The 17,685-nt window shown below is 33.4% G+C and overlaps 1 protein-coding gene and 1 pseudogene across 13 annotated transcripts in view; one reads left to right on the forward strand and one right to left on the reverse strand.

Annotated features, from left to right (window-relative positions):
• LOC128217117 (neuroglian-like) overlaps window positions 1–14,924 on the forward strand; it is a 102,444-nt gene extending 87,520 nt beyond the window's left edge. For all 13 annotated transcript variants that reach the window (XM_052924004.1, XM_052924009.1, XM_052924008.1 and 10 more), the window contains 5 exons: window positions 249–371; window positions 5,345–5,527; window positions 7,176–7,289; window positions 7,580–7,744; window positions 8,450–14,924. In XM_052924004.1, coding sequence (XP_052779964.1) covers window positions 249–371; window positions 5,345–5,527; window positions 7,176–7,289; window positions 7,580–7,744; window positions 8,450–8,616 — 752 coding nt within the window. In that variant the 3' untranslated portion in view covers window positions 8,617–14,924. The remainder of the gene's footprint in view (window positions 1–248; window positions 372–5,344; window positions 5,528–7,175; window positions 7,290–7,579; window positions 7,745–8,449) is intronic.
• The window catches only part of LOC128217121 (uncharacterized), a 219,034-nt pseudogene that overhangs the window by 191,130 nt on the left and 10,219 nt on the right, over window positions 1–17,685 (reverse strand).

Genomic DNA, 17,685 nt, shown 5'->3' on the forward strand with positions numbered 1-17,685 from the left:
GACCAAGTCTAGATAACTTGAAAAAAATGGCAAAATACAGTCATTATCTAACTGAATTCATAACTGGACCTTTATCTCCATGAAATCAAGTCATAAAAAATTATACCAGTATAAAAATGGGGAAAAAATTGTAATAAAAAACTGACACCACAGTCTTACTATTCCAACCCCCTTTTCGTAAAGTCAAACCTTTGCTTATTTGATTAAATTTAATGCCATTGTGTTAAATATTACATGTTCTATTTCAGTGCCGAGTCCAGTACGAGATTTGAGAATTGATAAACACGGGACGACGTACGCCCTGCTGAAATGGCTCCCTCCAGAGGAACCCAACGGCAAACTGCTGGGTTATGACATCGGCTACCAACAAAGTATGTATTTATCGCTATATATCTCCCATAGTTTTCCTCTAAAATTAGTTTCGTTAATACTATACTTTGTAAGCTTGACTGTGATGAAAGCCTATTACTCTATTATAAGAGTCTTTTTTCCTGGTAAAACCAGTGCTGGAGTTCATTTTCAGAGGTCATGAAAAAGGGTGCGCTGTTGGGCTTTGAACCTGTGGCCTCTTGAGTGCAAAGCAGACACACATGTACAATTAAACCACCCTCTCTGTCTTTATATACACAATATTTAAATACAAACATATTTTAAGACATTTTTAAACAAAACTGAAATACCAGCAGTAAGTGTGATGATAAATACTACATAGACACACAAGTTTTTATGTATTACGTAATAAAGAATAAAATCACCTTTTTTTGCCACTAATCAAGGATCACAAGTACTAGTGCAGAAATTATTGCATGTTGCCAGATGTCCTTACTTCAGAACATCACTATTCTTAGAAAGAATCTCACATCTCATGCAAGAATCATAATAAATACAAGGATTTCTTGGCAAAGAGGTCTCTTCTCGAAATCATCAATTTGTTTTCAATTATCCAAGCATGATGGGATGTGCATACTGATACATGGGAGAATGAGAGCTTTGCATTTTTAATGACTTCACTATGGGTTTGCAATTAATTGTACAAAGAAAACATAATTAGGACAAATGCTGTGGCAAAAAGGGATTTCGCCTTATCAAATGATGATTCTGGCTAAGCTTTAAGAGTTAAACTAACTATAACACCCATAAAGTTATTTAAAAGCAAACTAATTAATATTCCAATTATAGTTTGAACTTGCCAAAAATTCCGTACTCCAGGAAGCAAATGTTGAGGAATAGTTTATGGTGGCAAATCCGAAATTCCTGTTACCACAAAACCATGTGATTTTGGCATCGGGAATGACGGCTCCGACTGTTGGCATCCAGTTTTATTAGGGCTTTATGCCTCTTGCTGGCCACAGTAGTTATGGGAAATGTTTGAAGCATTTTCCTATCAAACAAAAAAGGGGCAGACCCTGCATGGGCTGTATTTCTTTTATTTGCATACAAAATTGCTAGTGTTCTGGGGAAACTGAAATAAAGTGATGCAAAAACATGAGCATGAATATTGGAAGAGTTGAATGAAACGCAACATGTATGGAGGAAATGTCACATTTTAAAGGATTTACTACACACATTTTCACCATTTTTGAAATTTTGGGCAATACATGTTGTTGTTGTTTTGCAAATAGGTATGCTCCTGACAAAAATTCTTTCCTTCTTCCAAATCCATCTTTTTGAGAGAAGTGTATAGTACCCCTGACAAACGGATTTTCAAAATGATGCAGCTGTAAAAATATGAATCATAAAAAAATTTGGTAACAAATTGTGACAAAATTGTTGTTGCTCCTTTTTAATTCCAAAGCCATTCAGTCTTTAAATTTTCACTTTTCATGATTAAGAATTGACAGTTCAGTAGCTTTTTGTGAAAGAAGTTGTTCCATTGTAGCATATTCTATTTTTGAAATGGAAAGAGTTAATACAGACCTAAAGCTTTCGTTTCATGACAATATAATTAAAATCACATCACTCCTGCACTACACAGAACCATTAATTATGATTGCCCAAGATACCGGCGCATCATGTAATGACACAACATGACTAAGAATTTGGGACCCTGTAATAGACATTTACAATTCCAAATCTGATAGTAAGGAGATATCTTGAGGAAATCTAATTTCAGAGTAAATTAAGTGAAATGACATAATCCCTAAAGGGTCTGCGTACAATCCATAGGGATCTCAGGTTTAAGTCATGCAACAAAAAAAGGGGTGCATTTAAACAGAGCCAAAGTTAATTTGCCAAAAGAGTTTCTTTCTGAATTCTGTTTCTTAATCAATATTAAGTGGATGTTTTTAGGACTGCCAAACTCTTGTTTTAATTGAAAATCAGCCTAAAAGAGGCCATAACTGTTGGCACTTTGACATTTAAAAGTCATGTAAGACCATATGGCCTCATTGGTTACTTGTCAAACTTGTTCTCTTGGAATTTCTATTTTTCATAATCAATACAAGTTAAGAGGAGGGGGCCGGCTTGATCAAAATGTCCATGAAAGGAGGCCTTTTCATCTTTCCAACTGTTTGAATAATAGATTTGGAATTTGACTCAGTGACTTATTTTGGGACCACACTTTCAAGGGAAACCGTGAAATATGGAAAAAGGGAATTGAGCATGAGGGGGATAAAATTACCATGCCTGATATTATGTGGGGCTTCTGTGCAATTTGGCTTGAAATGGATGCTGGTGTTTCTAATCAATCAAGTACGCTATCTGACAAAATGTTTTAATTAATTTTGTATGAATTTATTTTTTTGCAAATAATAACTTCCTGAAGAAAAAAAAATGTGTTGAACTACTGTAAATTTTGAAGTCAAACAGTGTTTTTATAAATTTATAAATAAAAAACAACAACAGAAGGTTATTATACCGTATGCTCAGAATGCACATAATAGCCTCCATGCCTCTTACAACAAGGGGACTTGTCAGATTGTGCACTACTACACTGTACTTCATTGTGTAATGTGGACAATTTGGCTAGGAAAATCTCGTAATCATGAATAATTAATGAGGCAGTTTCATTGGTTCCCCAAGGTACCGTATGCTTTTCTGTTGAAAAATATTCTGGCGAAAGTCGGAATTAAATCCTGGTTTGCCTTTTTAGTACAACAATATTTGTCAGCAGTTAAGACCACTCTGCTGTGAAGGCTACTGACACGACAAGGTTATTGAAAAATATTTTATTGTAACATGCAAATTCATCAGGAGTTGTCTCCCCTGCCTCCTGCATTGAAATGAGATTTTGTCAGTCAATTGTTCCACAGTATGCATGAAGTTTTAACAGAAGAAAGTACCTTGGCTTCTGACTATGAATAAGGTGCAGATCAATGATTTGCAGTTAGACGGTACTTTAAAAGTTAGGCTGCAAACTTGGTATGAGGGTTTTCAGGGACTTTCCTTAGTGTAAACAGGTGTTTGTGGATGATGAGGATATAGAGTGGGGTGCTCAGCTCATGAAATAAAGCAGATCCAGATCCATGAGGTGCATGGGAGCCTGGGGAGTGGTGTGTGCGATTTGAAATTCTTAACCCCCCCCTTCACCAACCCCCCCACACACAACCCTCCCCCCCCCCCCCCCCACACACACTCACACCCCTTCCCAGGCTTCCCCCATCACACCTACGCACCTAATGGCTCTGGTTCCTATTTTTATGTGCTTTATTTTACATCTTGTTATGTTCGTCTTGAGCAATAAATCCGATTTTGCTTGTATTTTATGAAGAATAATAACACAAACTGCAGTATTGACATTGTCAGTAGGTCAGGGCCTGAATTATAGAATAGACAGAAATCTTTTAACAAAGTATCATGCAAATGACATAAAACATAAAACATTTGTTTAAGAATCATGCAAATGACATAAAACATAAAACATTTGTTTAAGAATCATGCAAATGACATAAAACATCAAACATAAAGAATTATTAATAGTATATTCAAAGAAAATTAATATGGAACAGCTGTGTTTGTGTTGTCCGTTTAATATTTATATCTACCAAGAACCTTTAGTCACTGTCTATTATATAAAATATCATGAAAAGGACATTAAATATAAACTTACACAGGTTGTCTGGTGAATTGTCTGTAAGATGAACCTACACAGGTTGTCAGGTGAATTGTCTGTAAGATGAACCTACACTGGTTGTCAGGTGAATTGTCTGTAAGATGAACCTACACTGGTTGTCAGGTGAATTGTCTGTAAGATGAACCTACACAGGTTGTCAGGTGACTTGTCTGTAAGATGAACCTACACAGGTTGTCAGGTGACTTGTCTGTAAGATGAACCTACACAGGTTGTCAGGTGAATTGTCTGTAAGATGAACCTACACAGGTTGTCAGGTGACTTGTCTGTAAGATGAACCTACACAGGTTGTCAGGTGAATTGTCTGTAAGATGAACCTACACTGGTTGTCAGGTGAATTGTCTGTAAGATGAACCTACACTGGTTGTCAGGTGACTTGTCTGTAAGATGAACCTACACAGGTTGTCAGGTGAATTGTCTGTAAGATGAACCTACACAGGTTGTCAGGTGAATTGTCTGTAAGATGAACCTACACTGGTTGTCAGGTGAATTGTCTGTAAGATGAACCTACACAGGTTGTCAGGTGAATTGTCTGTAAGATGAACCTACACTGGTTGTCAGGTGAATTGTCTGGTTGTCAGGTGAATTGTCTGTAAGATGAACAATTTAGAAGCATATCTCGTATATTCAAAGAAAAAATTGTGGAACAGCTGTGTTTGCTAACTCGTTTGTCATTTATACAAAGCAGTTACTAGACCCTTAGCTTAAGGTGCTGTCTATTATATAATTTTCTTATCTTTAGGTGTAGCCATGTGCATACATAATTTATATGTCTAATTTGTTTTATGTGATAGTTGCATGAACACAAAATGAGCAAGGATGTTTTATTTTCTTGGCTGCAGAATAATTGAGATAAGGCTTGGGGAATTGCGGGAGCTAAATGTTAAACCACCATGCTATATTTATGGAGACAATAAGATGTTGATTGACTATTCAACATTCCTTGCATGAACTAGAAATGGTGACATTTTACCATTCCTATACTTTGAACTTTTGCATTGTTTTGTGGAAAAATCTTGGCACTGTATTAAATATTTGTTTACAGCATTTCAAGCATGTATCCTCTTTTTTAGCTCATTTGTTGTTGTTTTTTTAAAAGGTTATATGATTGTTAAACCTAATTTAACATGGCAATTGGCAGAAATAAATGTCACAAAGGATCTAAAACACCTTACTGCGCAGCAAGAAGCATCCCTCTGACCAAAATATTTGATGAAATTGGCCCCTTGGTCATTTTTCGTTCTTATTTATAAAATTATTATTTTATATATTTAGTAACAGATGCCAAGCAGGGACCGGTGAAAGCTTTACGACCACAAATCAACAACCCTGACAGTTTAGGGGCCAGGATTACAGGTCTGGAATCAAATCACGATTATCGATTCTATGTGTGGGCTCGAACACAGGCTGGACGGGGTGACCCAGAATATACAGACGTCACTACTAAAGAGGGCACTCGTAAGTAGTTCTTTGCCCTTTTTTGGAAACTTCAATAATGTAACTATTTTTTATGGTTGAGGACCTTTTTCACGATACATGTGTTTCTTTAAGCAGATTCTATTGAGAAGATGGCCTATGAACAACAGACATATCAAAGCTAAATGTATGACCGTTTCATTCCTGTTATTAGACGCCAAGATTTTAGCCTCACACCATATATATATATATATATATATATATATATCTACCGTTTTCATTAAAATAAAACAAATTGCAAAACTACTTTTCTGTACACAAAAGTTTTGTAGCAGAAGCTGCGTCACCTTGTTTCCTTAATGAAACTTTTAAGTTGATTAATAAATGTGGGTATGTCAGAATGTGCTAGGAGCAGATCCAGGAGTTAGCACTAGAGGGCGCCCATTCTTGGGCACAACATTGGTAGTGGGCCCACTCCCACATAACGGAAATATATAGGAATTAATTGTGTGATTTTGGCCATTTTTAGTCTGAAATTCTGTATTCTTGTATTTTCTAATCATATTTGTTCTTCTATAATGACATAAAAAAATGTATTTGTAAATATAGGAGGAGTGCACGACAGGTGTTTTACCAATAGGGTTTACTTGAATTTCACCCCCTGAAGTTGTATTTCCTACATGGAAAATGAATGAGTCAGGTTATATATGTACAATCCTCTTAGTAAAAAAATGATTGATTTTCATTATCATATAAACTAATCGGTGAGGCTTCTTCAATGTGAGAGCTTTAATAGTTCCTGTAATTTTGTAGACATCTTGCAATTAACCATTCTGTTTGTTGCACTAATGAAATATGCACGATATGATTAACTTGGGATACATAAAAAAAGATAATTTAATTTTCATTTCTTTGAAGTATAGATATTTAGGAACTTGATCTAATAACAGGGTCGAAACAGAGCGAGGCTTGATATGTATACAGCATAAAATTCAACTCCTATTACATGAAATAATAATAAGACGTTTATATTAGCATGCACTTAATTTTATGTGTGTGAAAATGGCAAACTAAACCCATGATTTCTGTCATTAATGCCAAGAATGTGATTAGTTCTTGTTTTCTTTATCAAAAAGGATGGAGTTTTTAGAATTTAAAATTTTAAAGACTCTTTAAATAAAAAAACTCAATATTTAATTTGCCAGAACTAGGGCTCTAAGTCAATTTGCCAGAACTAGGGCTCTAAGTCAATTTGCCATAACTAGGGCTCTAAGTCAATTTGCCATAACTAGGGCTCTAAGTCAACTTACCAGAACTTTTTCACATTGATTCAGTTGTAATAACAGTCATTGATTGCAAAAGCTCAAATGTATTCATATATGCCTTATAATTTTAACAAACAAATCGTTTTGCTAGTTAGTTTATAATTTAATTTCGACATTTATAATTTATTCCTGCTTCAGGTATAACCATAAAATTAATACACTGAAATTGTAAGAATTTTTTCAGTATATTAATGTATTCCTAAAGTACACAAAAGTTACAGTTTAAAATATTTGTGGAAAAACAATGTTAAGTAATGAGGAATGGAAATTCTCCACTCTGGAAAAAAAAATCCCCTAGTATAATGACTTCTTATGTGAGTTAAAATTCAGTATGGATTTTTTCTATTCTTATTTAATCTCTTCAGCCCCAGAAGCTCCAAGACCCAAATTCACAACTGTAGATCAGACCAGTGTTAATATAACATGGACACCCTACAGACTCATTGATGTAGATTACGAAACTGAATATAGACCTGCAGGTACATAATCGGTGTCAAATAAATCTAGTTGATATGAATAGTGTCCGATATATAGCCATGGTCTCTTGATTGATTATCTAATAAATAATTTTATTACCAAAGTCAAAATTGTGTACATTTCAGTATTCACTATGAACATAAATTAGAAAGAGTGAAAGTAAAATTTTACCAAAGTTATTAGGTGTTTGACAAAAAAAATACATTACACTTTTCAATGATTAAACATGAAAAATTATTTCTTCTTTTCTGACAACTTTTCAACACATTCCAACTTATTTTTAACCAAATAGGGGATTCTGAATGGCAAAAGGCTAACGCCGAATGGGGTCGTAATTGGATGGTGATTAGGGAACTCATACCAAATATGGAATACGAGGTCCGACTAACTGCTAAAAATAAACACGGTGACGCAGCTTCTAGCATTCTATACAGGGTCAAAACTCAGGCCCAAAAAGGTACATACAGTGTTGTAACTGCACTCTTGTCAGTTGAAAGTCTTATTGTTTTTCTTTGTGGTGAAAATATGATTTTTAGTCTATCAATATCTTTTTTTCTATATTTATGGTTTCATACATGTATTTTTGAATAAAGAAAGAGATAAGAACATTAAAGTTTTGTTTTTAAGCCTAAGTGGTTACTCTGAGGAACAAGAATGTTTTGATTTGATAAGGTTATTTTTGGGATGTTGGATTTTGCAGAAACTTCTGTTGCATGTTTATGAGTTTCTATTTTTGACATTATTGTTAATGAGGATTAACTCGTATTTTATTTTGTAGCGGTAGGTAGGCTAAACTTGTGGGAAAATACTTATACAGAAGATTGATTTCATTGGTTATTTTTATGAGCCAGAATCAAAGAAAAATGTTCTATCCTTGATTATAGTTGACATAGATTTCAAATAAAAGATATTCAAGAAAAAAAATCTACCCGTTATCTGGGAGTAGGATTACATACCCAGCTGTTATTGATAATTTAAGATGGTAACTGCAATTCAATTAGCTATTTATTTATGCAAAGAGAAGAATAATATATTTATCAACTAAAGGTTATAGTCCTCCTTGTAAGGATGGAATAGGTATTATAAATTTTTTAAATAATATATGAAAGTTTTACGCATAACTTTGATTTTAAAATTCATGAAACAATGTTTTTTATTTCAGGCGGTGACGCACATTTATATCAGCAAGATGAAGCATACAGTCCTCCGCTTAGCGGGGCCTCAAGTCTTCAATCCAGCAGTTTCTTATCAACATTCAGTGTTAGAACTTGTTACTTGTTGATTCAAACACTTCCTGCGCTTCTCACTCTGCTGCATTTTTTCCATTAGAAGAATTCCAAGGAAGATGGTGTGGAATTTTTATGGTCTAAGGGAGGCAACTAGAACAGAACTCATGTGATAGTTACACAGTGGTTGTTTCTCTTGAATGGATTGCTGTCTTCACAGGCATAAAAAAAATTCCACTTGATTCCAAATCGTTTGTGCAGAAAAGTGCATAGAATTTATTTATTAATTGTACAAAGATACTTTGGTGTAAATATTTCTTAACAAAACTGAACATTCCATAACATTTACCTTAAGTTAATGGATTCAGTAACACTAGATGGGTAACCCAGATATTTATATATACATGTTAAATGACACTTTAAATCTTATACTTTATTATAAGATTTTCACAATTAGACTGAGTAATGGCTGAAAAGCCCATAAAGGCAAAAGGTTTTGGAGAATGTCCATGAAAATAGGTTGTTTACCCTCAATTGTGATTATCTTAAGTACTGTAATGCGATGACAAATTGATATGGGTCATTTTTCTTTGCTTTAATAGGGAGCCTAAGGTTTGCTAAAGTGCCACAATAATATTTAACACAAAAAGCATGCAAGACCTTTTAGATACTACAGTCTTGTGGCATACTTTGATATTACGTCTCAAAGAAAATTTCAGAAAAAAACCGCAACCATCAACGAAAAAATATCATCAATAAAATATTGTTATTAATTCATCATGTATCTGGTACTAACTATTGCATGTTATGAACATTTGTGGTGGAATTATTGTTTTAGTGGCAAAATTGGCAAACCTATTGGTTGTGACTATAGTGCTTCACAGTGGGCTAATTATCCAGAACTTCGTTAAAGTTAACAATGGTGTTAACATCATTATTGTTAAACTTCACAACTTGGTTGCTATGGAATTAAAATGGACACATTTGTGATCAGCAGTGTTTCTAACTAGCAAGGTGACACCTTTTTCAGCTATATGTAATTGATTTTAATATATCAGGATGTTGCAAAAACTTCACCTTCTAAGTTACACTGGTAACTTTTAAGTTTTGCTGGTAATACATGTTGTTAACTTTAAGGAAGTTCTGAACAATCAGCTCATTGTTTCATTTGTTCAAAACAAGAAAACGTTTGACAGAAAATTCAGAGATTGTTTTTTTTAGCTTTTAATATACAATGTGAAGCGAGAATTTTTCATGTTCAAACGTTTTTTTGATTGTTTTGTCCATGTGTCATGTATATCAATTATTATAAAGGTTGTGACTTAAGAGATTCACTATTTTTTAACAAAACCACTTAAAAATGAAATGTACGTGTTGTTAACATTTTGATATTAAATATGTAAGATTGTGTCAAAGAATAAATGCTTTTCAATAAATTTGAATTGAGACAGCTTATTAATTTCACTGTTTGTTTTTATGGTTATAATCATGTTAACTAGTCATAGAAACATTTTCATTGGTGTTTCATTTTTGTATTTTGTATTGTTAATTAATCTTTTAATCCATATCTCATATAATACTCATCATGTGTAATCAATAATACTCACTTTTAATGAATCCAAAACTGCTTTAATTTTACTGTTGAAAACCAAAATCAAGTCTTCAAATAGTTCTCTTCGGTGCCATATATGTTGAACTGCTTGACATTTATTTACACTGTCTTTAATTATAAAAATGAGCATGCTTGCAGATTTGATTGGCAATTCATATTGAAAAAGGTCGCATAAGGTCATCATATCCATGTACTAGACACAAACAATTTCATTAGGCTTTTCTTTGAAGTTTCTGGAATAATTCTCCAATTTCAATTTCTTACCGATTTCAATAACCACATGAGAATTATGTTTGTGTGTGCGCTTACATTAAGATTAAATGAAGTTGTCTGGAAAATTATTTTACTGGAATTGCAGACTAAAAAATGGAAGAAATTTCCGATGAAGATATGTAAATATAATAATAGAAGCTAAATTATTTAAATCTGTGATCATGTTACTTTTATACTTGAATTGATACTTTTCTGGTCTAAAACGTTTGAATATGTGAGGAGTCGTGTTAAGTCTTGCCATTTAGATGCATAATTACATAATATTTGATATTAAACCATTCTTAATTGAGAAATATTCTATGAAATTTTAGACTTATACAAAACACTCTTGCTGAATGTAGTTCTGATAATCAACTGATCAAATTGTCTGGCAATATGTGTTATATAAAATGGTACACATAGCTTCAAGAATATAATATGTTCTGCTTTTTAATACACACAGTTGATACGTGTTCTGCTTAGTGATACACACAGTTGATACGTGTTCTGCTTAGTGATACACACAGTTGATACGTGTTCTGCTTAGTGATACACACAGTTGATACGTGTTCTGCTTAGTGATACACACAGTTGATACGTGTTCTGCTTAGTGATACACACAGTTGATACGTGTTCTGCTAAGTGATACACACAGTTGATACGTGTTCTGCTTAGTGATACACACAGTTGATACGTGTTCTGCTTAGTAATCCTCACAGTTGATACGTGTTCTGCTTAGTGATCCACACAGTTGATACGTGTTCTGCTTAGTGATCCACACGGTTGATACGTGTTCTGCTTCTTGATACACACAGTTGATACGTGTTCTGCTTCTTGATACACACAGTTGATACGTGTTCTGCTTAGTGATCCACACAGTTGATACGTGTTCTGCTTCTTTATACACACAGTTGATACATGTTCTGCTTCTTGATACACACAGTTGATACGTGTTCTGCTTAGTGATACACACAGTTGATACGTGTTCTGCTCCTTGATACACACAGTTGATACATGTTCTGCTTAGTGATACACACAGTTGATACGTGTTCTGCTTCTTGATACACATAGTCTGATGTTGTCTGTCAATGTCAATTATGATACATTGTTGGAATTGATGTCAACAACTTCAAACTTTAAAGCGATCACAACTAGTAAGCGCCTGAATTTTATTTAGCAATCAAGTTGTCGTCAAGAGCGCTTATCATTGAAGACAATGGACACTTAACATTTTTAACTTTTCTTTATATGATGAAATTGCATTGTGTAATATAATCATTTAGTTAAGCAGAAGCATGTTAGTGTTGATATTAATTTTTCCCCTGAATTGTTTTTACTTTAACCTCTGCAGTCAAAACCCATTCGCTCAAACTCTGAAGGACCAGCGAAAGTACATCAAGCCTCAGAAAATTCAAGTTAAGCGGGAATGCTTACATTCAGTATAAACAAATCTGTCCTTAACATCCAGTTTGAGCCAACAATGAATTCCAGCCAAGCGAGTTCAAGCCAACAGGGTTAGACTGTATGTTTCCTTGAGGGACATCGCAATGTAAAAATACCAATTCTTAATTCATGCCAGCTCCAGAAATGTCTAGTATCTTCAGTTGATATGACTACTTTTATCTCATTTAGATTTCTTTTTCTACTTAAAATAGTTATTGTCATCTTTTCTAGCAGTGTATTATCAGTTTTCAATGAATCTCATTTTCATAGCATCAATATAGATCCCAATGAAGGGGCTCCCATAATGGATTTGGACGAGGGTATTACTGATTGTTAACATCATAAAAAGTCATGTTTTAACATAAATTGAAGTTCTGATTTTATGTTCATGTTTTTAAACACTATTTCAATATTCAGACATACAAATTTTATTCATTATCTATGGACTTACATGGCATGGTTCCTTTTAAAGTAAATCTGTTTGTTTGTTAGCTTAATCAATAATATATTTTTTAATGAAACATTAGTTTGAAACTTTTACAGCAAAGCATTTTTTTCTTTTTGAATGGGTTCTAAGAGATTTCCTCAAAGTATGTTTTAAGGATTGATCATACTTGCCCTACTGTGTTCATACAGTGTACATGCAAGAATAAATGTCATCAATACTTATATTTACATTTTAAATAATTATTTATTACAATTTAAAAAAAGCAATATTTTTTTGCAATTGAGTATTTGTCATAGGTTAATTGATGTCGCGCTTATCCAACAGGAGCGAATATTGTGATAAACAATGAGGTCATTATTGTATGTACAATATGAACGTCAAGTTTTATCTTTATAAAAGACTAAGCAAATATAAATATTAATACTTGGTGAACCAATACAGATGAATTGGTCAGTAATACTCTCCTCTGAATATTTCATAGACTGTAGATTCTGTGGTTTAGAGTGATTTAGAGCCTTGTTACATATGTGCTTCCATTTCTCGGCAGTAATCATTTTTTGCTTCTCACTTATTTTTTACAATTGTTCACCTTCCCAATCTTTATCTGCTGCACTGCTATTTTTCATTCACAGAATCTTTAACAAAACAAAACCAACCACATTTGGACAATTCAAAAATGAAAAAAGCCTAATGTATATTTTTCACCTCACTTTCACTCTCTTATTTATAAACATTTATTATATGCATTTCTGTGGTTTGATAAGATTTATCAGTGGAATAAAAAAAATATTTCACTGTTTCAATCAGTGAAAATGTTTATGTGATATTTATCACTGTTTTGTAATATTACCCCGCGCGCACTTCTAAATAAAGTCGGTGTGCACAGGGTTGGGACACAACCTAAACATTGTTTCCGAACTAACATTAAGTTCGCTTTAAAGTTGACACCATTTACCATAAAAACTACAATTAAATGTACTTACTGTATCACCTCTTTAGGCCTATGATAAGAAGAAAGATTGTTTGTTCTAGTGTAAGATCGCATTATATTTCACGTAGTGAACACCACTTTTAGTTAGTGAAATATATTGTGATTCTACACTGAAACAAAATATTATCCTCTATTTATTTGAAAAACTTATGTATGATTTTCATATGCTGGTAATGTATGATTTTCATATGCTGGTAATGTATGATTTTCATATGCTGGTAACATGATCATGTCTAAAATGGCACCGGTTTTCAAATTTAAATGGTAACGTCACTGTGTACAAACAAATGCTGTTGTGTTTTATGTTTTAGGCATTTGTTTTATACATGTATTACCAATATTGTATTCATTTCTTTTGTGATATTTTATTTTTCATTTTTTTTATTTCAAATTAAATTGTATATAGAGTTATTACTATGTTTTAGATGACTGTTTAAAATCAAAAGATTTTGTTTTATTATGAGAATGATTGTATTGACTAATGCTTGACTTGTAAAACTTACATTATCATACAAATGTATATTGTATATGTTTTTGCAAATAAAATGAAATCCCTTCAATTATATATCTTCCCATAAACTGTGATTGTTTCTGAGCATGATAGGGACCAAATAATTCAAGCTAAAAATGAAGTTTTCAAATTAATGGTGGTAAAATTAAATACAGTTCTATATTTTTATGCATTTCAGATTTATCATGAATATCAGTCATGATTCTATGTCACTTACTCATTAAGGGATCGTGTTGTCTGGAGGTGGCAAAGTCATTCATGCTGTCACACTTTCATGACCCCCCTTCAAAGCGCGAGCTTTTCTCATTGAATTTTCACCCAAATGTAATCACATTGTGTAATGAAAATCTTGGCCATGTTTGATAAGAGTTAGAACTTAGATTAAATTATTCACTTCAGATTTATGGCCCTTGATTTGTAAATGTTTAAAAGAGGGTGCATTAGTAGGGGTTTTTTTTATAGCTCAATGTGCAGATTTCTAGTTTTAGAATTATGGATCATTTTCAGCAAAATATTGATATTCTGGTTTAAAACATTCTGTTTTATTAAACTTTTTGATACCTAAATATAGAATACTGTCATGATAGAGTGAAGGTATTATCTTATCTTAGATTTGTTTCAAATTAAATATGTTGTACAAAATTTATAGATGAAAAGTGTGTGCAATACTAAGCCCATGTTAGTCACATTAAATTGTAAATATGTGTACAGAATTGTCATATTATCTGAGTCCAGTGGATGCTCAATAGAATACATCTATTTATTTGTTACTTTTCTTCTTGTGAATGTATGTCCATGGTTGTTTGACTGACATTAAGAGATGCCAAAACTTTTTGCCACAACGTTGTTATGTAAAATATTCCAAGAGTTAAGTGTTTAAAAGCTTTAGAATCATTTCTTCCTCAACAAATATTTCATTGCTATGGTAAAGCAGAATAAATAAACAATTTTGCAGATTCCAAATGCATGTACTATTCACAAGTTGAAAACCTTGTGGTTAGAAATTTGTGTATTTTGAACGTTGAATATTAAATATGGAATTTAAAAATGTGGTAATAAATGATATTTTAATTTTGTTTGTATTGTTGTAACAAATGAATCACATTATTATGTTTAATATGAATGAATGAAAAATAAACAAATTAACAAGTCAATTCTTGTTTTATGCTTTATGTTTTATATGGTGTACAGCACAATAAAAAGCAACCAGATTGCTGTCTTAATCAAAAATGAAACTTCTGTGGTAAGTTGTCTTTGATGATTTACAGTCAAAACGTCCCATGGTCAAAAAGTCCCCATTTTGGTCGTGGGTACATTTTGACTAGCTACCGGGGATGTTTTGACTTGATGGGGATGTTTTGACCAAAATGGGGTCATTTTGACCGTAGGACGCTTTATCCTGCAACCTCCTTGATATAATATGATAAGCCTCCTGGTTTTACAGTTAAAGGTCTTGATCAACACTAAACAGTGTTAAAACTATTTTATCTGCATGAAACTCCACAGGTAGGTTAACCCCTGACCAGTTAATGACCCTTTTTTGTTGGGGGTCAAAGTTGCACAAGAAATGGGACATATAGTTTTGGAAAATTTAACCTTGGATGGGCTGCCAGTGAAACAGTTGTAGGTTGCCCTAATCCAATAGATGACCCTTATTGTTTTTTGGGGTCTATAGGTCGAAGTTTGTGGTCAACGATCTTATGAAAACTGTCTGCACAGTTACTAAAGAATATTTTGACATAGGACCATGAAACTTATTTGTAGGGTTTTGCATTAGTATGTCAAAGGTCATGGTCACAGCCAAAATTATGTGGAAATCTTTGTAGTAAGACTATGAAACATCAGTGATATGTTTCTTGACCAATAAAAATATGAACCTAGTAGTTTTAAGGGTCAGTAGTTCCAAGGTCACATTAAACAGTTTTATGAAAACTTTGTCATGAAAAAATGTCTCCCCTTATGGTTGTTTCATTCAGTTCTACGACATTGAACACTTGAATTAGAAACAAAGTTACATACACAAAAAGTACCATCTGTTGCTGACACTGTCATCTGAATAAAATGTTCGAGACTTGTAAGACTATATCTTTATGTCATTGTAGTTATGTTAAAGTGATGCACTCTACGTTAAATGTATATTGAAAGCCAAGTTTGAAATGTTTCTCTAAAACCCAGCTAGTTGTAAACTGTGCTCTGCGCATTGTCTCAATATGGTGTAAACATTTTTGGGTAGTTATTTCCAACTCCTTTCAGCAGTTCACGGGATATTAAGCAGACATGAAATGTAGTATTACCTTTGACCTTTAAGTGTGACCTTGACCTTGACCAAGCTGGTTGTTACATGCGATCAGGACATCCTCTCAATATGGTGAACAGTTCTGGTTATTTCAAAATCCTTTAAGTCGTTCAAACTATAAGAGCGTACACAGAATATGGTCATATGATAGTCATTTTACATTTGACCTTTAACTGTTATCTTGACCTTGAACTGAGCTGGGGCTTACATGTGCTCCGCACATCATCTCAATATGGTGAACGTTTGTGGGTAGTTATTTCAAAACCCTTGAAGTGGTTTCAAGAAATATGGAGTGGACATGAGATATAGTCAAATAGCCATTGACCTATCAATTTTGACCTTGACCTTGTACTCTGCTCATCGTCTCAATATGATGAACATTTTGTGAGGTATTTTTGAATCCTGCAAGTGGTTAACCAGTTATGAAGCAGACATACAATGTAGTCATATGACCTTTGACCTTTAAACTGTGACATTGACCTTAAAACAAGCTGGTTGTTACATGCACTCTGCACATTTCCTCAATATGGTGAGCATTTGTGGGGAGTTACTTCAAAATCCTTCAAGCGGTTCATGAGATATGAAGCAGACACAATATGTAGTAATTTGAAGTTTTGACATTAAGTGTGACCTTGACCTTGACTGAGGTGGTTGTATCATGCACCCTGCACATCATCTTATCATAAACCTTGGTGGCAAGTAATTTCAAAATCCTTGACGTGGTTCAAGAGATATGCTGCAGACAAGATTTGTAACAGACAAACAACTGTTAACAGACAATATGTCTCCCCATTTACAGGCGAGACATAATAAATATCGAGTTGATATTGATTGATCTAGGACCATGAAAGAAGAACATGTAATAAAGACAAGTAGAAAACCCCCCACATATTTACCCAATTTATTTCATTATCATATAGACATACATCAAAAAAAGTGTTTGAATAAATATAATTTTAATCAACATGATAAAAGATTTCAATAAATGAAATATTAATAAATAAACCAAACATAAATATTAATATCCGGTAATGAGACTGTTTTTTTTTTTCATTTGACATTGCTTGTTGACAAATTACACTTTTACACATGCAAACGAGTCAATGAATCTGCCACCAGCCTGGTAAAATCTACCTAAGAAGTTGGAGGCCCAAGCATGCTCACTGTCAGTAGGCTGTAGAGCACTTTGCTTGAGAGGGGAGAACGGTGTGATGTCTTCACTCGTATCAGCATGGAATACCAATAAATTGTCATAAATGTTTGTAGATAAAATTTAATTAAAATTGTGCTCATAATTGGCCATATGATGAGGGAGTCAGTAAATCATTCTGAGACATTTCCATAACAATTACTGATTTCAATAATTTATTTTCTTGATGGTTGTTGATGGGATTTTATTATGAATGATCATATAAGCTGTGCTTCAGGAGACGAGCAGGCGAATGGCTGTTAGCTTGTACATGTTGATGGGGCTCGTTGTCAAGTAAGTTGTCACCCATTCCATGGCCTGGTCTGCTGATAGTAATAAGTCCCCTAGAGATCTTCGCATCTGCCTCCACTCAGTTTGGCACTAAAGCCTTGTCTACTGAAAGTTAAAATTGCTCAGCCAGGTCCTGAAA

Source organism: Mya arenaria, chromosome 14, assembly GCF_026914265.1.
Source record: "Mya arenaria isolate MELC-2E11 chromosome 14, ASM2691426v1".
Lineage (NCBI taxonomy): Eukaryota > Metazoa > Mollusca > Bivalvia > Myida > Myidae > Mya > Mya arenaria.